General features: G+C 43.0%; 1 protein-coding gene across 1 annotated transcript in view; it reads right to left on the bottom strand.

Moving 5' to 3' along the window:
• pou6f2 (POU class 6 homeobox 2) overlaps nucleotides 1-25,030 on the bottom strand; it is a gene marked incomplete at its 3' end in the record, with an annotated part of 70,317 nt that overhangs the window by 17,770 nt on the left and 27,517 nt on the right. Inside the window, exon 5 of the mRNA XM_083995077.1 lies at nucleotides 12,225-12,571. Coding sequence (XP_083851203.1) covers nucleotides 12,225-12,571 — 347 coding nt within the window. The remainder of the gene's footprint in view (nucleotides 1-12,224; nucleotides 12,572-25,030) is intronic.

Raw genomic sequence — 25,030 nt, 5'->3', positions numbered from 1 at the left:
GAGGCTCCTCGCGTCGGGGAGAGGCTGTAGAGCGCCGCCACATCGCCAAGATTACCTATATAAATCAAGCTAACCACTTATTAGGGGGCTGAAAATGCACTGCTGATTTGGTTGTAGTGCAGCAGAGCAAAGTCTTATTAGGTTGAGTAAGTAGATCAAAGACCAAGAAGAGATAGGAGACCTCCCAATTACTCAACAGAATAGAGAAATAATAGAAACGCTGCTTAGAAAGCAGACTGCCTGCTCCCTGCTGCTAATACTGGTTGGCTACATATTCAAACGAGACTGCTCAAATCAAAAGTAGAGTCTATAAAAAAAAAGACTTAAAACAACTGCATGTGTTTGTATGTACAGCTGTTAAGTTTGTGTAAAATACAATGTGCTGCGACAAAAGGATCTCCTACTGAAGCATAAACTTTTCGACACTTTCTGTACTCTGCAGGGATTTCAGCTTTGTTCGTCTGAGATCATTCAGCTGCCATTCATCTTTTATCGTACCCCACCACCATATATTATTACACTTTCTGAAATCAAATGATGAAAAAATGCCACCGAGCAATCAATACTTTTTCATTGACAGTAAAGGTTAAGCACATTAAGAATGACACTGCATTTGTCTTATGAAATCATATTTCATGTTGGTGGCCTCAAATTGGCCATGATTGATATTGCCTCCCCTCGTCTGAAAGTCATCCAGTTTTTTCCGGGATAATCGCAAGATTGTCTTTTATGTGTCCAGCGCTCGTCCTTCGGAAATCTTAACATCTCGGATGGTGAAAGAGCAGAGGGATGATTCTGACGACTGAATCGCAGAATCTCAGTCTAGTCAACGATTGATAAGAAGCTTATGTGTACTTTAGGATAATACTGTATTGAGCTGAATTGGATTTTCATGCTCTGACAATTAAACATTACTAGAACAGTTTGTTACAGTCAGAGGGAACTTATTCATCATATGATAAACATGTGATTTAGAGAGATATTTGTTCATGTTAGATGCTTTAACTAATGGATAATCAACATCTTTCAGAAACATGTCTTCTAAACATTCATCTGCTTTCCTGTGAGACAGTGAAATTCTTACTTGTGTATTAGTTTGACTCTTGTGACTAGAGACAATAACTGTTACTAAAATACATCATGTTATTCTTCTGAAGGTTTCTGCAGATTCCAGCAGCCAAGCTGGGACTATGTAAAATGTCACTGTGGGACATAGTTTATTTCTTTGAAAATAATTTGAGTTATTTTCCATTTGCCATATTATGATCTGTATTCATTTACACCAATGAAAATACTTTCAACCAAATCAACTGCAGCCCTGACTCATAAATGCTCAACAGCTTGATAAAAGTACAAATGATTATTTTGTGAGTGAGCATTGTTTTGTTTTTTAATCATCATTCATTATCACAAAGACAGTGGTAAATATGTTTTTACTGTTGTGCAAAACTGCAAAAGTTTTATTTTGTTGAAAGAGACTAAAGGAAGCTGAATTAAGTTGGAATAATTTTGTTTTTAGACACATTCCTCTTTTTATTGCTATTATAAAGGTTAACTGTGGTTTCGTTTTCACAGTGATTTGTTTGGAAAAGATTGATCAATAAAGTTTTGAGATGATACACTTCATCTATCAAGAATAAATCACATTGTCACAATCATTTCATGAGAAGAGGTAAAAAATTGTTTTATTCCAACTTTATGAAGATGGATTTGACCGGTACATATCGAAGCAAAACACGTAGTAAAGTGTAAACTCTTTCTAGCCGGATGCTGACTGGGGGAGAAGTCGTAGTAGTTGAGCAGATGAAATAAAACCTGCTCAGTTTAAGTGAAAGAGGCTCTGAATATAAAACGACTGTGGTGTAAACGCAGTATTATGGGCTGTTGTGATAGTGAATGGGAACGCAGAGAAAAGCCAACATGGCCAGTTAAACAGAGACTACAGATCAACACACTGATAATGTTTCTCTGCTCAGAGGAGCACACCCAGACTCCCCCTGAAAATCTGCTGGCGTTTGGTGTCATTGTGTGAGTGATGGGTTGTTGGGAAAAGCTTTCGGGATTGATTTGAAATATTATCATTGTGTTTCATTCGATGATAGCCCTTTCAGATGCTATGTTATTCTGGCAAATCTAGGTGAAAAAGAGAGCAGGCTTTATTGCTGCATCTCCTGCCACTGGGTAATATGGATAGCAGTTGGAAGGAGAGCCGGGAATAAGGAGAGGCGAGGCTGTGTTCAACACCTAAACAGGTGATTTTCCGCCACGGTGACTCCTCTCAACACCTCGGCGGGAGGCGCAAAATGACAGACCTGGCCTAGCATTTGTACTGATTGCATGTGTTGGAGGAGATAAACAGTGATCTTCCAGTTTGCAGACCCTGCATGTTAACCATTGTGTTTCATTCTTTTCATTCGCCATGAAAAGGGCATCAAGAGGATTTTCAGAAGCAGAGACCGTCCACACATCCGCAGGAAAACGCTTAAATAAACACAAGTCGGGGTGTGTGTTACTGTAGAGAGATGGTTTTATATTTTCTTATTTCATCCCCATGTCGTGCGGCTGTAAACTTTGGCACCGCTAAAGCCTCCATTATATCCTGTGACATCATCTAGTCACCTTTTAGTCACCACAGCTGCACTATCATGGTTTAATATAGCCAAATATAGAAGGTTACACAGGGATCAACAAACACAAAATAAACGTATCTGACAGGGAAGAAAAAAAAAACCCTTGCAAATTGTTAAAAAATGAATCTTTTCTGCGCACGCTACGAAGGGGAGGGAATCTAAACTCCAGCAGGCTCTCCGTCGCCTGTTTGACCATAAGGGTCACCTGGTGCAGCAACCCGTGTAATCTCAGGAATAGAGGGAAAAATAGCGTCCCCGTAAACCGTGGCGAGACCCCTGGAAACTCAAATTGTCTGACACAAACTAACTGGAGTTTATTCTTGGTTTTGCTCTTTTCATGTGGCCATTTTAAACTTAATTGCTTTTTGCTTTTTTTCCCGGGCCTGCACATGACATAAAAGAGCAAAGATAAATGGACAAAGTGGTGCAGACACCAGAGGCGGGCAGATTTGTCTGCACTCAGTCTTCAGCGGTGTGTAAAACTTATTTTCTACTCATCTATGATTCAACAACAGAATCAAACATTTATCTTATTTGTCGGTAAAAAAAAAAAAATGAAAGAGAATATGAGAATATGAGACCACGGAAAAAGATTTAGCAAATTAGCGGTCAGTAATGTATCCAATTGAAAGTGAAAGCAGTTGTACTGTATGTAAACTTTTGTCTAGAAGAGCAGAAGGACGTAGAAAGAGGTACGACAGAAGCTGAAGGTTGAGAATCTGAGAGGCATTTAAAGTCTTTGTGCTTTACTCGCCATCGGTCTGACAAAGTGGCATCGCTCTGGACCAAACAGGGTAAATTAACAGTCAATAGCACTATTGTGTCTGGACAGGGGAGAATGTCCCTTTATCTGTTGACCAGTGTGGAAGTTTCTCTCATTCATCCTAACCCCACTTCTCCTCCCTGCTCTTTTCCCACTCCGGAGTGAATGTAATCAGCTGTGACATGAAAAAACACGTTCTCTGTCTGTCAGGACTCTGCTAGTCTTCCGCTGACAGTCCTCTGCTGACTCTCTCCCCCCCTCCTCCCCCTCCAAAACGGCCTTTCCCCCACCCCACCCCACCACCTCCCTGTCTCCTCTCTCTCACATCCGCTGTGCTTATGAACATCAAAATGCCATTAGGCCCTCAAAAACACCTCTGTTCCCTTGGTTGGCGGGGGCCTCGCGCTCCGGTCGTGCACTCTGAGCCCTCCGAGCGCCGGCTATTGCTCACCGTTGGGCCTCTGCTCCAGCCATTGTGAAAAATAACCCCCCCCCCAAAAAAAGAGAGATTCTTGAAGAGAAATATTGGGGAAGTGAAAGACGGATAGAACAACTGGGGCAGATAAAACCCAGCGAAAATACAATAACGCTACATCCGGTGACATTCGGACATTGTAATTGCTTAAGGCAGTGGAGGGATGGCGGTGGTGGCGGTGGGTGTGGACGGTGGAGGTGGCTGAGGCGGCGGCGGTGGCGTGCGTGGCGGGTGGGTGCTAATGGAGTGATGTCACATGAAACGCCGGAATGACAGCTAGTTAACTGGGGAGGTTTGGCTGATCAAATAAAATGCATTAGCTCCAGGAAATGGATATTGCGGGCGGCCTCAGAAATGGCCATATCTAATGAGGCAAAATGCAAATGAAGGAGGAAAAGAGTCGTGAAAATGTTTAAACTAACTATAAAGGGATGATGGAGTGTCGGACAGTGGCCGTCAATCTCCCCACTCATTACCTTCATGTGAAATTAACAGCAGCTTTAATCATTACATAAAATCTGCTCCAGCCCATTTGTTGATAATTGTGAAGCGCAGAGGTTCAGAGTGGGTTCTTTGTCATCAATCACGCCAGCAGTATATTTCCTCTGGTTAGGGGACACTGCGAGTAAAAATATAAGTTATACTACATTCCTCTTGCGCTATTTCTCTTCCTGGGGAATGATCTATAATATTTAGCTGTTTCCAGATGTATTAAATTTGAAACTACTTGGTGATTAAGTATCTACAGGAAAGTGCTGACCATTTCAGCTCGTGATGTGACATATTTGGTGCAGTTATTTCTGTACCACGCGAGTGTTGGGTTGGAAATCACAGCGGCGTTAAACCGGTGTTGTAGTAAATCTACTGCGGCTGGGGCAATGACTTTAAAGTGGATACCTGGCTACGTTGTTAGTCGCTGTGAAAAAAAAAAAAAAAAAAAAAAGAAATTCCCAGAATCATTAGTCTGGCTGGAGTCAGGAGATCAGACCGTGGAGAAATTACGGAGACTGTTATTTTGGTGGACTCTCCCTTTGCCTTTTGATGACAATCCCCCTGAACTATTCAATACGTATAAAACACATGACTTGATTTGGAGAGTTTTATTTCTGCTGCACCAACTGCCGCCCATTTGTTTTCGTTTGGGGGGGAAATGGCATCTCTTTTCACTCTGCTGTTGTTTGACATATAAATATAGCATTTGAATGACTTTAATATCCTTCTAATCAATGTCCAGTGATCTTTTGATGTCCTCAATTCAATATAGGAAGGGTCATCCCTGCTGCGGCTTTATAAACACAATAAAGGTAAATGATTACTCTCCACTGTGGTGTCCAAAAATACGGCCAGTAATGAAGAGAAATGGAGGAGTTTGAGGGGGAGTCCTGTCATGTGTCATTGGCCAACTCTAAGCCCAAAGATTAATCACAAGAGAGGGGCTCTGTGGCTAAGATGTGGTCACCCTTGATCAATAAATCTGCCTCCCTCCCTCCTTCCACGTCTCTCTGCTTCACTGTCTCTCTTTTTCTCCAAAATATACACAGTCGTTGGCACAAGCTAAATCAGCATAACTGAAAAGATGAATTGATGACATTTACAGCCATATTTGTATTGATTACTGGACTTCTGACTTCCCAGGCTCCGCTCTTGAGGAGTTGACTTATGAAAATGCACTGATCTTGCATTCTAGTTGAGTCTATTTACAAAACCATCAATTGCACATTCTCGCTCCTAATGAAAAAGGGCATAAAATCAGCCACCGGGAGAAATACAAACAAGAAAAAAAAAAAGCTAAAATCCTCCTTATAAGAGCGCAGGGCAACAGAGTTTAGAGGAATTTCAATTCACTCATTCTCTGTACATAACAAAAACACAAAAAACACCAAATCTACCTTCAGCTAACCACAACCAAACACAGAGTGGAGAAGAATTTCTGATAATATTCTGCAGGGACCACAAATGGGACTTTTGACTTGGTCTATGAGGAGGGCATAATGCAATAACATTGCATTAAAAGGGTCTTTTTACAGCGTGGTAGCGCTGTGCGGCTGTATTCCTTGTGTGAGCCCGGTGCTCTGTTTGCGGTCACTAATGGGCATCAGAAATTACAGGCAGTGGAATCGCGCCCCGCGGGGAGACTGGCCTCCTCAGCGGAGCGGAGCACTTAGACAGTGTCTGGGAGGCTGCTGGAGGAGGAAGGGGGGAACTCAATGTCACAGCCCTGCCTCATAATTAAAGAAACCCTATTCCTTATCCACTGTTAGGTGAGCCCTGGCTTGGTGCTCCATCCGAGGGCTCCCCTGTGGGCGTCTAATGCGTGTTGCCCCCAGTGTGCATGTGGGCTGATCAGGGAGCTGTGCCTTTCTGGTGGGTGTCTGAGCTGGGAGCCCTCTGCCCACCGCCAGAGTAATGGGGCCAGGTTGAGAAGAATCGCAGACCTCAAAAAGCGAAGGCAATATCAACTTGGCGAGGTCTGAAAACCAAACAAGACCAGAAAAGCCAGGAAGTAAGTGCAAAGTGCCATGTAGGTGTAATTTTAAAAGTCAAAGTACCAGCAGAGTTTTCCAAATGATCCTCCTGAAATATGATAAATTTAACTTTCTCCTTATTTAGAAATTCAGGATTCATCGTTGGTCCTTAAGTCTGTAGATTTTCTTCTTGCCTAATCCCTCATTGAAGTAAATAAAAGTAGTAGAGCTGTCATGGTCAGGTTGTTTTCCTCATCTAGCTCCCATGCTTTATAATTATTCATATGAAATGTGGTGCTGTTGATGGGCAACAGTCTTATTTTCTGCTTCAGTCAACAGTGCACATTTGTATTTCTAAATTGTGGAGCGCTTGTTATGTAAGGCAATTTTCTGCCTTCTTAAGAGCCGGATCTCCTGTGCATTAATAAGAGGCTGGGCTGAGCTGCTGGAGAGCTGAGGGCCTGTTCATGCTCTGAACCACACAACCAGCAGCAGCAGCAGCAGCAGCAGCACAGACATTTACACACAGTCTGGCACCATATACCATTCCTACATATTTAAAAGTTTTATTAGAAAAATTGTAATTCTGAAACAGGTGTTAGCCTGGATAATGGTCAGATGTGACGGTGCTCAAAGCTTCACCATATTCAGATTATTTGCAGCTTTACCTGGAAATTAATGTAAAATAGGAGAACGCCACTTCACCAGAGCCAGGCGCAAACTTTTAGGAATACCGAGGTCATTAGTCTTAATCCCAGTGCTGCAACCTGATTCCCTTATTCGTTTACCTAATCAATTATATTTTCTGTCATTTCTATCTCGGACTGTGACAGGGTTGAATGCTTTTTAAAACCTTCACTACACTGCTAAGAATATAATTATGCTGGAGGCACATTATATATATTTATTTGATTTAAATATTTAACAATTGTTTTTCACAAACTGTCACAGTTAAAGAAATAGATACAGACCAGAATCAGAAGTGTATGATCTGTGTTTTCAGTGGTAACTTCTGCACTTAACTCCTGATTTTAAAAATGAAATAACTTGATAAACTGATTGGAGACTGAAAATGTAGTTTAAAAAAAAAAGAAAAGCTATCCATTGAGAGGGAAAAAAATATTACGCAGTTGAAAGTTTACTGTCAGAAAAGATCTGTGGAAAAAAAAAATCGTTATGAATAACCTCCACTCTTTCTCTACAGAGACACCCCTGTTGAGTTATGGGACATGCTATAGATAATGGACACTTCCCTTGATGTGAGCGTTTCCAGTTTCATTGACAAGCCACAGTATGAGCCATTGGGTCCACATTTGAGCATGTCATTTTAATTTTGATTTAATACCCTGCGGAATGATGGCAGCCCGTTTTGCTAAATTGAATAGACGTGGAGCTGATCTGGAAAATCAATTAATCGATGTGCAAGGCTCATTTAATACACATGTTAATATAATGGGAGAAACACCCACCGCCCATAAAATAAAAAAAAAGAGACATTTGGAGCAAATTGGACGGTGGTGATTTTAACAGCGGTTGACATAAGTAAAAGTGCACTGCAGTGGAAAACAGTGACATGAGTGTCTGAAGGGGCCTCAGCTGGAGACAAAAGCAGCAGAGATGGGCCCGAGACTTGAGGAGGACGGTGGAGCGAACGAGGGAGGAGGGGTGGGTGGGGGGGGTGGGGGGCAAGGAGGTGAGAAGAGATGGAGAGTGCAGACAGCCAGGCCTCTGAAAGGCTGTTGTGGTTGGCAGCCGCTGACCTTGGTGACGATGGGTTTTCACCAGAGGCTTCTAATGAAGGCTGATTGCCAGGGAATAGTGAGGGAGCCAAGGGGTAGAGAGGGGAGCAGGGAGGAAGAGGAGAGGGAGAGAGAGAGAGAGCAAGATAGAGTGAGAAGAGAGAGAGTGAGAGAGAAAAGGATAGAGGAGAGGTTCAGGTAATTGCAGCACTTGTGGGTCTGAGGCCCTGCGGTCCTGTGATGTCGGGGTGCAGTGGGGAAGAAGAGAGATGTCTGTGGACGCTTTGGTGGTAAATTGTGGAGCACAGGGATAGGAGGCAGGCCCCTAGGCTGTAATTACCCCTATGAGTGTGCGGATGGAGAGTGGACAGGCCCAGTGTGGGGCTCTGACAGCGATCAAGGAGACGACTGCGAGAGGGAGAGTAAGAGACAGACACTCAGACAGACGGCGGGAGTCTGACGGAGGAGGGAGACAGAACGCCTCCATCTCTGCCAGGTTTGGCCCCCCGAAAAAAAAAAACCAGCCATGCAGCCAGACAACCGGACCAAGGTCAGAGGCTATTAGGGAACACACAACACGCTGGTGACAAGGCAGCCATGACAAGAGCGACAGAGAGATACGCTGCAGTGTTGGAGACGATGCCGCTCCTGGATGGAGAAAGAAAGACATAATAGAGAAAAGGAAAAAAACGGCAATAAAAAGCAACTAATTAGATCAGAGCCAGAGAGAGAGGGAGAGAGGGAGGGAGAGAGGGAGGTGTGGAGGGGCTCCACTGGATGGCGCAGCAGGGTCAGGAGGGTCCGGGCACACCGACTGGAGTAAGGGAGTTGATAGGCTGGCCTAAGCTTCCCGCTGCCACGGATCAGTATGTACTGCCTCTCCTCTCCCTGCCTGGGCTGATGTAACTCACTGGAGTGGCAAATTACACCAGACCTACAGCTGTAGCCCGACATTATGATTAATTTGATCAGTAATTTCTCCTGTTTTTCATTTTAATCGCCGCGACCATTCTGCTGTGGCAGGTCTTTCAGATCTAATTAAGATCAATTCCGGTGTAACAGACTTGGCGAGCGCCTTTACCCCGTCAAATCCCTGAGCTCTCCGGGCGTGGAGAAAACCCGCAGCTCTAATCAATCAACTTCCAGCGAAAATCCAGCGGGCTCCCGCAATCAGCCCATTAACACACTTAAGCAAATTTCATAATCTCCCCCCGTCTATTTGTCATCACTGTGGTGGCTATTTCAGCAGCTACAGGCTGCATCTCACTGTACTCTGCATAATGGGGAGCGGGGCGGGCGTGGGCGGGGTAGAAAGGTACATTCTTACTCCATTTAACCAAATTAGCCGCACTAATCTGAGTTTAGACCATTGACTCAAGGGGACACAGTCTGCTGTGGTGTGATTTGTATGCTAATAGGGATATTAATGAGCCAATCAATGCATTTTGTCTCATAAATTAAAAACACCAAACACTAAAACACTAGGGATGTAATGAACGCTGAGGATTTCCTCACGATGAGTTTACAAAGAATATCGCACACCTCCCATGAGAAGAGAATTACAATGGGACATTAATTGGAACATAATGAGTGTTTGTCTCTCTGCAGCTCTGCACTGTTTCTTGGCAAATAGCTGAATGGCTGGGTGATTCTGCGTGGCTGAATAATGACAGCAGGAAATAGGGGTGTTATCTGTGTAATGCTGATTGTATTATGGTAATTATGACTCGACTTTACCGCACAGACCGGCTCCTCTGGGTAAAGCCTGGAAACACCAGAAATGCCCTCCTGTGCCTTCAATTAAATCACACCACGGCAGATAACGGAGGCGGTTCACGTGTGTTTGCCACAAACTCTTTGCTCAGGGAGTGTCCCCCCGAATTAAAAACTTCTGCGAATCCACCAATGAGGCGCTCGGCGATTCTGGGAGTGAAAATCCAATCACTGACCCGGGCGTCGGAGGGAGGTGGAGCTGCTGTTTAAATCCTATTGCAGCCTTGAGTGGGTGCTGAGGCCGCGGCCCGTCCTTGGGCGAGCCCCTCGCTTGGGTGACACACTCTTTGACAACCCCAGCACTGACCCAGAGAAACTAAACCTTTTACGGCCATTCTGATCCTTGCACGCGTGCACACATATATACACACATATAAACACACTGGTGCACGTGCCTGCACACGCAAACATGCACGCTCACACGCGCGTTCCATAATCCTATTTGATGAGGCAATATCTTAATGATACCTGATGTGGCCCCTTTGGCCCTTCTCGAGGGAGGTCTGTCCTCAGTCATCATAATCAGCCGCGCTGCTTCTTTGAGACAAAGACAATCTATATAAAGCTAAAGGGTCTCAGTCTCACAGTGACCCTGCTCCTCACACAGAGACATTCACAGATTTAACAAACTTGTGGTTTCCTCTCAAATCAAGCAGAGACTTTAGTGTAGCTGCTACTTAAAGGCTCAGTACGCTGCCTAATGCGCTTAATGTGTGAATCTGTATGTTGGTCAGTAGCTGCTGAATCTACAGCCAGACTGGACCGTGTGTTTGGGGCGATGTAGCGGCTAGTCTTTGGAGCCCATTAAATACAGAGGCTGTTTTTCCTGCTGAGTCTCACTAGGCCGTGACAGGGCCGGAGAGGGCTGCAACGGGGGAAACAAATAGCCCAACTCATCCTGGCCATAAAGAAGGTTGCACCACAACCCAATAAGGGTCTGACGCTGATGAATGTGACCAGGGACAGAAAGGCGACCCTGGCCAGTCTCCACCAGAAATGAAACCACAGGGATATAAAATAGGTTATTATCGTCACACAGTGACAGCCAGACGGACAGAAGGGCAGAGATGGATGGACAGACAAAGTGACTAAAAAGCAGGTTGAGTAGGAAGAGCAGCAAAGATTAAGGGACTGATTACGTCTGGAAAGCCCAAGGATAGATAACCTCAGAATCCCTCCTGAATCTGCAGGAGAAGGATGTGAATCATGCGTCTTGCCTGGTTCGGAGGCTTCATGTGCTCAAGTGTGTCAAGGCTTCAGCAACAAGATGCATATTCTAATGGCTGCACATAGACAGAAGAGCTGCCATCCTCCATTCAAATACAGCCACTTGATAAAGATCAAGTGCTGACAGAAAATCAAGCGCTGTGTTAACCTGCGTACGCACTGCATTTTCTCAAGGTTGACCTGCCCAAAATCACACCATCATCAATGTCACTATTAAATGCACACTTGAATTTTTTTAAGTCGGGAATCATATCATATTTCTGAATGCGAATTATATAATATTCTAATTTGCGTGCTATATTGTCAGTTGAACATCAAGACTGACACTGTGGCTTGGTTATTCCTCCCATAATGCAGCTCATTCAGTGTCCATGAACATCTGCATGAAGAGTTTAGAAGTAGCTGATTATTCCTGAGAGCCATAGAAATGTGTAAAAAGGCAGACGATTAACAAGTGATTATTCAAAGAGCAAAGCCGCTGTCGTGTCTTTTATCACTATAAATATAATAGTGGACAGGCCAGGCATCAGTGCAAAGTCACCAGCCCTTTACCAGTCATTTTATACCAGTGGTTCCCAACCTTTTTTGGCTCGTGACCCCATTTTGACATCACAAATTTCTGGCGACCCCCTCTTCTGGCGGCCATCAATCAAGATGCGCCAGCTCTGATATTTTTATATGCTGCATTTTATTTGAACTTGATTTATATTTGAGAAAGTGAAAGTTTAGAATACAGTTGTTTAAGATTGTGTGTGGTGTTTTTAATCATCATTTTAAAAAGAATAATAATTAGTTAGTTAGTTAGTTAGTTAAATATTCTTATCAGTAATTTTTTTCATCAATTACTAAACATTTCATTTGAATTTCAGGCGACCCCACGGGGGTCCCGACCCCAAGATTGAAAAACACTGTTTTATACTGTTATGAAGCAAGAAATATAAAGCAAAGAAAAGCAAAGAAAAGGAAATGAAACAAAACGAAACGAAAGGAAAGGGAAAAAAAGAAAAGAAAAGAAAAAAAAGATACAAGCCTGACAGGAAAGTTGGTGAAAAGAAAGTCTCATGTTGTGATCCCAAGCTGTATACAGTGAGCTGCAATATGGATTGTTGGATGGCAACACAAAACGCATCTTACAGCAGTTTGTTGACTTACGGGCAAAGGCATGGGCGGGGTGACGGGGGAGGGGAGGCTGCGGGCCGGCGACTGGTTGGGTCGGTGCGGTGGAGACTGCTGCGGCCCGGAGGTGGAGGAGCAGGTGGAGCCCGGAGACGGGACCGAGGTCTGCTGCTGCTGGCTGGGCGGGGTCATGTGATGCTGGGCCGGCAGCTGGTTCTGGCTGTGGGAGTGGGAGTGGGAGTGGGAGTGGGTCTGTTGGTGATGGTGGTGTTGCTGCTGCTGTTGCTGCTGCTGATGCTGCTGCTGCTGTTGCTGCTGGTGGTGGTGCTGCATCTGTTGGAGCTGCTGCAGGTGCTGGAGCTGGGAGTTGAGCGATGAGGTAGCTGTTGATGAAAGGACATGGGAGTTGTTTGGTTCCTGTTTTGACTTTCGCACAAATTCACAACAAACACCGTCGAGTTTGGACTGGCGATGTGACGGGAAGGCGGCCTCATTATCTGATGAATATACTCGCACCTCAGATAGAAAACACATGCACACATGGAGGTGTGGGATGCATAGGGTGAAATGTGAGAGATGGATGTAAATTGGGTGGAGCCGCAACAAGGTCCCCCAGGGTTTTTATCCTGGTGGTGAATTTAATTTTGCTAGTTTGAGGACAAAACTATCAAGCCTGACTGATATAATTGCTCTCTCTGGAGCCAAAAGTCTTCATTGTAACTTGGGGAATGTCACAATCTTTGGTTTAATGGCTGAAAACCTCATAGGAACGAGACATCCATCTTCACTGCAAGAGTTCAGAAATAAACCCATTAACTAATTGGATCCAATAATGGCGCGCCATTAGAACCTCATTTCAACATTTGAATGCTTATAAATTTTTTATGCTGTTTAAAAAAAAAAAAGGCTGAGACGGAGCAGTCTGCAGCCTGCATGCAAATACCCCCATGGACCCAGAATGTCCATCTAACATATGATCAAAAACATAAACATAAAAATATTGTTCTCTGCGGGTGCACCTCAACTTCATGGTCATTTTCTGTGGCAGCTGTTGCAAAAATACGTGAGTACAGAATTTGGTGGATCTTCTATGGGTTCACACATAGACACACACACATAAAATCCATAACACAACATAGACAATAAATAATGTCTACACAGATGTGGAGAATTGGACTAGAAACAACATCTAGGCTGCCCTTCACAGCCTAAATAGAAGAAAGGGCAACCTGAGACATTATAGATAGAAAAGTTTGTGCACACATTCAGAGGATTGTTTCAGGCTTGTCTACTGTATATATGGTATAAACATACAGTATATATATATTCTCTACAGTGAAACAGAGCCCCATGTATATAGTCCTTTCTGGGTCATACAAAATGCAAAAGACAGGTATCAAAGCTTCCCCAGCCACAGACAGTCAGCCAGTCTGGGTTTGTGCCGCTGCCTTTGACTCTGTGATGTTACACGTCTTTCTATCGAAGACAAAAGTGAGCACAGCGGATGACCGTGACGGGAGCCGACGTGGAATAACAGAGGGCACAAACTAAACCAATCAATCCTGCTGAGGAAAAAACTTTTCTATGGCACTATTGATTTGATGGTCATTGTAGCGCAGAAGAAAAATAAAAAAAAATAATGTTAAAATTTGAAGAAATCCAACTAGAAAATGAAATGATTAATAGTTCAAATTGTAATGTTTACTGATTAAATTATGAGTTCTATTGTCAGTCCAATATTTTCCCTATCTCTTTGCCACTCATGTACAGGAAAAGAAAAAGAATCCATCTGTATATAAAATCCATGGTTCATTTAAATGTACAACTTCACTATGTATACTAATATAAGGCAATATAAATCGTTATTCTTCAATAGACTGCTGTGATCAGAAGGACTTACAGCATGTGTCACACACACTGTTCGCAACCAGAACTTAAAACACAAAGGACTGAATAACAAACATGTGAGTGTTTGTGAACATTCATTGATAATGCAGCCGAGCAATTGTGAACACAGGCGTAGACAAGCTTGTATATATACAGAATCAATGCACTTAAATAATTTAAGTATGGTTGTCTCATAAAATATGAATAAAACATCAGGGCAGACAAGTCTTTGATTAGTGTGGTCACTACGACTCCAGGACGGGCACAGATGAACATTTGATGAACATCAGATCATTGCCCTCTTCCTCACTCTGCAGAAGCTCAGCAGAAGAAAAGCCGGCGTCTCTCGGCCAGTAAACAGTACACTTTTACATTTCTTCTACCTCCTGACACATTGACACCTCTCTCACACCCCCACCATGAATTATATATCATCTGTGCAAACGGCGAGAGTCCAATTCTCTCTTGAAATGTTGGGGCAAGTTGTCTAGCAGGGCTGCTGAGCCCCTGACAGGACCGGCTCTTTTCCTTTGCAACTTCACAACGACAAAATGTTGAGCCCTATTTAAAGATGGAATAAAAAAGGGAACAAAGACGGCGAAAAACAAAAGGGGAGTAAAATGAGATTTCTGTCAAAAAATTATCGAAACCAGGCGAAGATCAAAGCCGATTGGAGAATTTCCTCCAGCGCCAACCATTACGCCGAGGAACAAGAGGCACAACAAAAGAATATGAGGCAAAAGAAAACAAATACAGAGGGAATATGGAAGAAGCCCCATGTGGCCTTATTATAAGGGCTACACCGCAGGTAACTATATTCTTTAACAGCAGTGCTTTATAAATTCTGTCATCTTGTTAAGACTGTCAGGACCACTGACCCTCCCTTCCCCTCTAACTGGCCAACTGGCATCTTGAAGCTCATTCTTTTAACCACAGCTGTCTGATTGCTTTGGTTGAGCACATAATCCAAACGGCTTGTCTCAGCTAATTGTTTGTGCTCCTTCCTCCAGCAGACACAGGGCCGAGGATGAGAGCGGGAGCTTCACTTATGATGGAGAGAGGGCAAAAGGGTGCCGGGATCCTATAGTGCTCATTATATCTCCCACTGTCTCTTTGTTGTGTTTCATATTCACCAGTCCTCCCGACTGCGATGCAAGCTGCGCTCCCACTTAGTCATCATGCCTGAGGGCTGCGAGAGCAAGGGGTCCCACTTTCACTGTTGTCACAACTCGCCTATGTTAATGTTTATAATGAGGAATGAGCCAGATCACGGCGGAGAGTCAAGCAGCTAAATGACGAGATACGAGCCGAACTGTGGCATTCTGCGCTCCATCGAAACATTTAACAACAATCATTTGGGAGTATGAAACACCAGCACTGAGAGAGAGTCTGAGGCCTCCAACCTCAACGCTTTGCCATCTCTCTTTCAGAGCTGTTTTTTTTTTTTGCTTCGGTGCCACAGTAGAAATCAACCGTTATCTTTGACTGTCCCAGCCCCGTCTTGTGAAGTACTGGAGGACGAAGCGAGACTGATTGTCAGAGGTCGAAAGGCTAGGTCAAAGCTGGCTCATCCGTCAGACAAAATGCTATTTTTGTTTCCTGTGTGGTTGAGGAAAGAGAGAAAGAGAGAGAGAGAGAGAGGTGGGGGGGCAGCCTGCTCTCTCATTACCAGCGCTATCTCAGTCGTCCCTGCCAACCCCCCCTATTACAGCACTTTTCTCTCTGGGGCTGATTCCAGCTCGGCTCCTTGTTTTCCCTCACAACGCACAACACCTCAGTTTACAACTATTTCCTGTGAGTTATCTTATACGTCATTTGTGTGCGTGCATGATGTTTGTGTACAGGTGCAGTCACAGTGTAGCTGTCCAACACCGATCCTCAACCCAAAGATGAATTCTGAGGAACATGAAGAACTGATATTAGAAAACTGCCACAGAAGTATGAGAGTATGAGACGAGTACATGTTTGAAACTGAGTCACTTGGTCCTATTTTAAAGTTAGACTTGTACCTGAGATGCTTCAGGCCGCGCTATCTGTTCAAAGACACATGTATTGATGCATTTAGGCTACATACAGTAGAAAGCATATACTAATAAGTGCTCATCATTTGAAAGTCCTTAAAAGAGCCTGGCCAAGGCCGACATGAAGAGCGTCTTGAGGTTGACAGCAATCACAGCCGCACAAACGGACTTTGTTTTTCGCCGCGTGTACTGTAGCATGAAGTGTAAAGTACGGTGAGGAGAAGGACGAAATGTCTTGGAATCAAAAAAAGGAAAAATACATCACAAATCTTGAAAAGATCTGAATTGAGCTCACAGAAGTGAATACAATCCTCAGAACCTTATGTCAGATCGGTAAATTTGTGCAGTGTTTGCAAAGTTACTTTCTCATAGTAGGCAGTGATACATGTGCATCACCTTTTCCTATTGAGCTTAGATATATAATCAAACTCAGAGCAGAAAAATGTCTTCACTGAAGTCACGGCTACTTCTGCTGCACCGAGTGTCTCTGCTATAATTTAGCAGCGCTGTAAATTAAGAGCTAAACAGAAATTGCATGAGAGGCTGTCAGGAGTTAATCAAATTGTCCAATGTGACCCACCCTGTATTTTTAGGAACCTCTCTAGTCTAAACACAGCTGTCATTCTTTAACAAGAGAGGTGAGAAGGGACAAACAAGCTCCCCATTACTGCTCTGCTTCACGTCCCACTATGGGAGTCCATAAACCACTGTCTCAATTGCCTTTTCAGTGAGTCACACTGATAATTACTCCACTGGAGGTAGGGAGATTTAGACTCTATGAGATCTGGTAATTATGAAGCTGGTCAAAGGAAGGTCATTTTTTACTCTGTGGATTAGATCGTAGCACGCGCACACTGATGAAGTGGATAACATCACTGTTTCTGCACTCAGCTCGCTTCGTTAGCTCTCATCACCGTCGGTCTCTTTTGTATCACTCGGATAACGCTCATCCAAGTAACATAACGAGGGTCGCCTTCAATAACGATCGATAATGTTAATAATGTTTTGTGATAAATTCTCTAGACTAGAAACTGTTCCAGAAATCTTTACAAGTTCTCAGACTCAAAACTGATTTCTTAAAATGGACATAAAAAAAACTATAACTTCTAGCATTTGCTGCATAAATGTAAAAAAAAAACAGATCAGAGAGCAGAAAAAATTCATGACGCTCTTTTAATAACTTGTCAATTAATAAGAACATCACCAGTACTTAGATCTTAGAAATAAGCCACTGAATCTAACAGACCTGCATTAAAATGCCCCCTATAAGTTCTTTACCATTAATGTATGCATTAGTTGGATTACAATTTATAGTGGATTTATGTGTAACTAGTATTTTACTGTTGTAGCTGGTCAAAGTGGTGCTACTGTTTTTTATCTAAAAATGCAATCTTCAACACACACTCCTTTTACCTGCGAGTCTATACAATTGTTAATCAGATTTAAGAAATGGAGAATAGATTCCTTCCTTGGCCATGGCTCCACTAAACATGGGGAAAATGAAACGTGAAAGGAACAAGTAAACTACTGAATAAAAACATAACTCAGAGCCACAGCAGGCAATACTACTACACAGAAAAAAATAAAATGAAAAACATCTCTCTATATACATACGATAAATACATGCACACACACATGTGTATAAACTGTATATTTTGAGTGTATATAAATATATATAGTATAAAAGACATACAGCAGTTAGATTTAAGAGGAGTCGCAGAGCCACAGGATTTTAGGGACTAAACCACATCACTCACAGGGATCCAGAGATAATGCTTTCACTTTGTGTTGCAAGGCAATATCAAGCTGTGTTGTAGAACTCTCAGTCTGAGGGAAGCATTTCAAAGAATCAAATCCTCTCCATGGAAATGTTACACATACAAGAAAATCCCTGTGTACTCGATAATGTTGCCCTCTTGGTGTTGCTTATGCCACGTTATTGATTTCCAAAGTGTGGTCCAGGGACCTCCTGGGGCCCCTGAGAGAGATCCAGGGGGTCCAGAGCACAGTGAGATCTAGTTTACTTTGGCTGTGGCTCATTCTTTTAAAAGAGACGTGTGACGGGTTGTTTTGATTTTCCCTTCCTCTGCCTTTTAACACTTACACGCTGAGGTGACAACACACATTCGCTTCATTAGCTACTTAATCTCTCTCTGCTTAACAGTACATACAAGATCTAAATATGTATACAATCTATATTCAGTAATACTGTTTTCATTCAACAGCTCAAATCACTGCAAATCAAATTCATGACCAAAGCAACTGGATTTCTTGTACAGTCCACAGCAAGAATGTGCTTCTGCTTTAAGACACAGAGGAGTTTCACTCTTATTTCAAATGCTGCTTACAGTATGTAATACTGTGGTGCCCAGTGAGGGGTCTCTTGCTTTTGTCCTTGAGAGTCCAGAAGGTGTTGGACCCCCCCCTCCTCCTCCTCTTCTTCAAAAAAAGCGTCTGTCTGCTTGGCAGGACAGACTGGGTTATTACAGCGTGTTCATGGTCCCATCATGTGTCGTCAGACCAAAGCGGAGGCCGCGAGTAAAAGCCTCATGCAAAATTTATGTTCATGCGGCTGTTTCAGTGGGTGGAAAAATCAATATTGCGGGCCTGATGCACGGAGATGACTGAGTGCTCTCTGACTGACAGTAAAAGCTGAGAGAGATTGAGGGGCTACATTTACTGCTCTAGAAATGGAGTGGAGTGGAGTTGCCCTAATAGTCTAGTTCACCTTAAATTTGAATTTCATTGTGGATTATTTTGGTAACAACTTGGATATTAGGGGCTTGAAGAAATCACGCCATTAGAGGAGAAGACAGCAAATGAAGAAGACGCAAGCTTGTTTTCAAACCATGTAAAACACATCTCGCATTGTGGTTTCTGAGCAGCTACAGTATTGTATATTATGAGGTTATTAAGCCTTCCCTTCCTTTCCAACTTACGCAGATATAAAATGATTGTAGAATAATCAAAAGGCAATGTGGGTACGAGGAGGACATCATAAGGCTTTTGTTCTATGCTGCTTCGCTTACATATGCTTTTGATAGTGTGCCACATACCCACAGTGCATTTGGGGAGGAATGTGAAAAGAGAGCGAAAAGAAAGTGAGAAAAAGAAATTCAGTGGGATGAAATAACCCCAAACAATGGGATTTGCTTTCCATTCTTCTGCCTCCATCTTCTGTCTTTAATTATTCCCTTTGGTTGTCTGAGGGAGCGTGTAAGCACTTTCACACAGCACAACATGCCCAGCAGCACAACACTGTCTGCCTTAGTGATGTGGAGACTTCTGAGTGACACTGAGCCTCTTGTGATTATTAATGCTGTTTAATACAACACAGAGCAGCCACTATGATTGAGGGAAAAAACAGATTTCAAAATACATGCATTCACAATGCAATGTGAATGGAATTATGTACTACATGAGCACTTGCACTTGAGATATGATTCCCCCCTGCAACATAAACAATGTGTACAGCATGAAATGAAGGCTAATGTTTTGTAGATGCAACGCTGGAAATGTGTATTTGATAACAAGTACCTAGTGCGCTCTATTTTGTACACAGCGTTTAAATGGAACCTCAGCTGATCCTGGTGGGATCCTTTGTGCCGGTTTAGTAGTTTCTTCCTGAATCGCATATGAGATATTTGAGAGCCCAGAACGATGTATGATGAATGAAGTAGCATGCTACTTATACGCTTATCGTGCTCACTGACTAGCAACAGGTTCAGCAAAGGGCAGCGGCAGTAAATGAAATTCCGCACCGGGACAATATATCATCAAAAGAAATGTATGCACCCGAAACTTACAAGCCTTCTTCAGATGCGGACAAGGTGCCTGACGGGGCTGGGGGAGTGGGGGAGGATGGGATAGTGGAGGGAGGGAGGGAAAAAAAATAGGGTGGGGGGAGAGTGGGAGAATAGTGGGGGGAGGGTTTTTTTTTTTTTTTTGCTGGATGGGTGAGGAGCAAGCAAGGGGAAGCAGCAGATTTTGTTGAATCAGTTCTATTTTCATACTGGCTGATCTGTGTCTTTTAACCATTTCACTGCAGCTGGAAAATGAAAGTACCAGGGCTAATTTCACAGTGAGAGCTCACTGAACAAAACCCCCCACGGTCTGTGGAAAAAGGTGCTAAGTCTACTTTGTCATTGTGAATTACGGCAGTGTAATGCAGGAAACGGGCTCATGTGTGTGTATGTGGGGGGGATGAAAATATGTGCAAAACGAAGAGAAGCCCACTCTTTCCTCTCCAGCCTCGGTTTCCTTATGATCTGCGAGTATCAGATGGCTCTCACCAAACATGTCATCCTGTACCGATGCCACAGGATCCATCTATGATGTGTCTGCAGTTAGTCCAGAAATAGCACCCGCGGGACCTACACACTCCTCAGGCCTCCTGCGGGACCTTTTAAGCTGCACTGATACTGATAAAAGCCCCCACAAATCTGGCCCCCAGATACCTCGGCCATTAATTAAGGTAATTAGGCCCTGGTCAGCAATTAGTAACCACAGATAGCTTTTAGCAGTGGCTAAGACCCCCCTCCGCTGGTGAGGGGTTTGGTTCCATACCATCTGCTGACAAATGTCACCGTGGACTCTTTGGTTTCACACACTGGGAACTGGAGAAGTGTGTTTAAAAATGACCTCTGTGTGATCCAGGCTGGCTCCCAGACTCCAGCAGCCTCTCTGCTGCTGCTGCTGCTGCTGCTGCAGGATCGCTTTGTTTGTTCTTCTCACTTCTTTAGTTCTTTTCTCATTCGACATGGAAAAGCTGGCTCTATGAAAATCCATACATGTTGTGCACCGGCAGAGTGGGAATAGGAAACGTTCACTGCACAGGGTATCGATCAAAATTAGTACATCTGTGCTGAGTGTAAGTAGTATTGATTAGAGTGTAATGCTAAATTGATTTGCTTGTATTATTAAGTCTGTGATAGAACTATAGTGATAATGTGTTAGTTTACATTATGATCTTATATAAAGTCTTATTAAAATTGAGGATAAATCAAAGTAATGCTGTATATACAGTTGTTTTAAGCATGTTTTTTTTTTCACCACAGCCAATTAAAGTTTGTGTGATATGTGAAAACACTGACAAAAAAAACACACATTCATAAACAAATGTGTCGTTTAAAACTCAGCAGTCAGTGTGTTACATCCTGTGGTGAAGGTGTGTGATATAAGCCACGCTGACTAGAACACACTGATTAAAATGGGCTGAATACACACATTCAACCTTACAGGACAGATCATGCAATAAGTCACATAACCTGGGAATAGGAAATAAAGGATGCAGCTGTGCTACTTTACACAATTCCACATTTGAAGCAATTGGTGATAACACCATTTTCATTCCAGTTCAGTCCCATAAAATTACCATTAACATTACAACTCATGCAGAACACAGATAAATGTAAAATGTCACCCAGTTCTGCCAGGCGGGAATTCCAGTTCCACAAGATTACCATCTCTGTCTGCTCTCTCCCACTGCACCTTGTCTAATATTTCATTTACAACATTTCATAAGTTCATTTTCCCCTCACTGACCATGTAAATCACAAATCAATTTTCATTTAAAATGCTTGACTACAGATTGTTGCTGAAAGCTTCTGAATTGCACCTCAGCAATATGGCAGACCTTTAGCAAATCTTTCGGAAACAGTCTGGCTAGAAAAGGGAGGAAAAAGTGAGATGTAATTTCTGCAAAACAACTTCGGGGCCAAGTGGTCAAGGCATTTACTGGCAGCATTTTACAAGTGTTGAAATACCATGAAAACAATACAATATGTTATTATGTATCGTTATTTATATCACACTCAGTACTCCCTCATTTACTGAGACCTCAGACTTGTGATCGACTGGTCTGTTGAAAGGGAGCGATGGGCTGACTGTGATGATGAAAAGATGAACGTTATGAAATGAACATAATTCATGGGGATACTAAATCAATATCTTAAATACTGAATATTTAACAAGGGTGTCAGCGTGCAGAAGATTTGAGAAAAGGTTCAGATATTGAGGTTTAATTAAAAATATCCACAATATTGTAATATCGTACTTTTTTAAAAAATGATAAACTGTTAATTTGGTTGAATTGACACAATAATATGCATGTCTCACATTTAGAAACTTAATTACACCAGGCAGAGGGCAATCGCTTGAAGCTCAGGAGGTGAGAGAATCAAAAACAGCTGGATTAAAAAGGAATAATTTTGCACATTTCTAATTATTAAGCTAATTTTAAAAACTGTCATGTTGGAACTCAAACAGCTAATTCAGAAAGCCATGCTCTTCTAATACACTTCTACTACAAAAAACCCATTTAAATAAATGTATTACACTCCCTGCATACACAGTGCAGACAGACACAGTGTGTAATGTGGAGAGACTGTCTTGTAGACTCTGTGTTTATGGCAGGAGGTTTGCAAAAAGCCTCCCTCAGTGTTTACCACTGAGGGCAGATGTCAGGGTTTGCTGTGGAGGAGCAGACACAGCCACATCTGATTAACAATATTATTGTCCTCCTCCACACCGCCATAAAGACTCACAACCCCCCCACCCCCCCTACTTTTCCTTCTTTTCTTTCTATTTCAGGCTCTGGCAGCATGCTGTCCTGTGGCATGGCTGAGCCAGAGTGACACTGCCACCATCCACAGTAACAAAACATGAGTCAAGAGCCAGCAGGTTAAGACAAACAGCACGACTCTTTCTTACCAGGCACAGATAATGAAAATATCTTGGGATACATATATTTATAAAAAAAGAAATAAATATATATACTGATTTTCAGATGCACTGTGAATCATTTGTACTCTTATTTTTGTGCAATTATGGAATATATGTAACTTGAATTCAGAACAAATCATTAGCATGTCTGCAACAAGTGAAACACCAGGGGGTAAAATTTACTCACATCTCAGCTTCAAAAAAGACATCAGAGTCTAAATCATGAGTCTCAAGGGAGTGTGTCTGTGTGTTCATGTGTGCATGTACAGAAAACCTGCGCATCTGCCTGGCTGTAAATTTGTGTGTTTGATTCTCAGCCTCTCATCGCTCCTCTGTACATTTTGATTGGTGATTTTTTCCCTCTTTCCGTCGCCAAACTGTCACAGAGGCAGTAACCCCGCACGTTTCCAAGCTGCTTATTGAAGACAAACAATAAACTACTGGCAGATATCAATGGCAGAGATGAGAACCCGGGTGCCATATCTGCTGGGACTGCCTGGCGAACCTGCCTCTGCCTGCGCTTCATCTCCAGCAGCACCTCTCACTCTCAATTATTTGGCTGCTGTCACAACAAATCAATCAAATTACCGCTCCAGGACTGTGTGCAGCTGCTCCTATTGCACCGCTAGTTGCATTAGCTTTGAAATGTATGAGGTCTACATTTTATCACTGTTATTTATTTAATGCGGCTCTCTCCCTTGCGAGTCATCTTACAACCACGGCAAAGTTAAATCATTAAAGGACGACGTGGAATACATACTGCTTGAGAACACTTCAAATTAAACAGCGATAAGGGAGAAAGGACGGGGTTGGCCTCTATTGTGTTAAGATGGCAGATGTTGATGTGAGGAAATATGGACTTCTTGCACTGGGTCCCATTAATGCACTCCTCTGCTGGCTGGATGTGCAAACAAACAATAGCTTATCTCTTCCCTTTCTCCAGGATGATTTGACAAATATACACATGAGGAAAAAAATAGGTCCACAATGAGCAACTAGTGCGGCTATAACAAGCCCAAAAAGGATGTTTGAAGTTCCCCGGCTCCGATAATGTAATGGGTAAAGGGACACAGAGGCATTCCCACAGCAGATAGGGGTTAAGTCAGTGGCCCAGCCCGGTGAGCTAACCTCTTAAAGGAGCAGCAGTCAGCTGAGGCAGAAGAGATGCACTCTGACATGTCTAACTAGTGTGGAAACATTTGGCTCTTCCCCCAGGAGCCCACCCTTTGGTGGTGTAATGAGCAGAGTGATTTCCCTAATTTGTATCATGCCAACACCCACAACCTGCAAACGACACTGCCGAGCATTTTCATCAAAACGGCAGACGTGCCTTTGATTGGCACTGACACCGGGTCTCATTACTGCAGGTGAGTGGGATGCCGACCTTTATCAGGGAAGCCTGAGTGCTGTTTTGTGTTTTCTCGCGGACGAGTACAGAGGAACAATGCTCTCACCTCACCATTAGAACTCGGCTCTCTGATGTGATGCGCTGCCTGGCTTTCTGCTGAGAGCAAATAAGATGGGATATGCTTATTAATATGAAAGAGCTCCAGCAAACTAGCTTCTTGCATTACCTTTGAGTGAGTCATGGAGAAGAGGAGTAGACAGATGAGACTTTGTTCTGCTTCCTCCCATTGAGCATTACATGTACAGTGCTTTGATACAACTACTTTTACAAGTATGGTAATCACGCTTTGCTTGTGATACAATCATGTGAAATGAAAACCTATTAAAATGCAGCGGCGTGGAGTTGGCGCCCTATCTAACAACTAAAATCTGTAGATGTTTGGTCTGCATCCGTCGTGCATGCTTGTGTTTAAAAATGTGAAAATCATATATGATTTTTTTTATTCATATGAGCTGTCATATTTACAGACCTCTAGCATGACCCAACCTAGTTTTTGCCTCTGTGAAGTCAGCTAGAATTGTGTGCACTCTGTCACAAAAGATAACTTTCTCCCTTCTTTAGTTTCATTGGGAATTTGTTTTTACTGCATGTTTGCAGGCATAAATCATTCTGACAAATAACCAGTTACACTGGTGCCTGTGTTTACTGAGTCTGCCACAAGATGCTGCTCAGTTTTATTTAAGCAACCGCTCCAACTTTATAGCACAACCCCATTACAGTGATAGTTATTCATCACAGTCTGAGAGAGCTGCCCTCCTAAAGCTCACAGCGGTCCAGCCGCTTCCCTTCTGTCAACATTCATT

Source organism: Trachurus trachurus (genome assembly GCF_905171665.1).
Source record: "Trachurus trachurus genome assembly, chromosome: 20".
Classification (NCBI taxonomy): Eukaryota; Metazoa; Chordata; class Actinopteri; order Carangiformes; family Carangidae; genus Trachurus; species Trachurus trachurus.
Note: the sequence above shows the minus strand (reverse complement) of the source record. Positions and strands in the feature narration are given on the sequence as shown.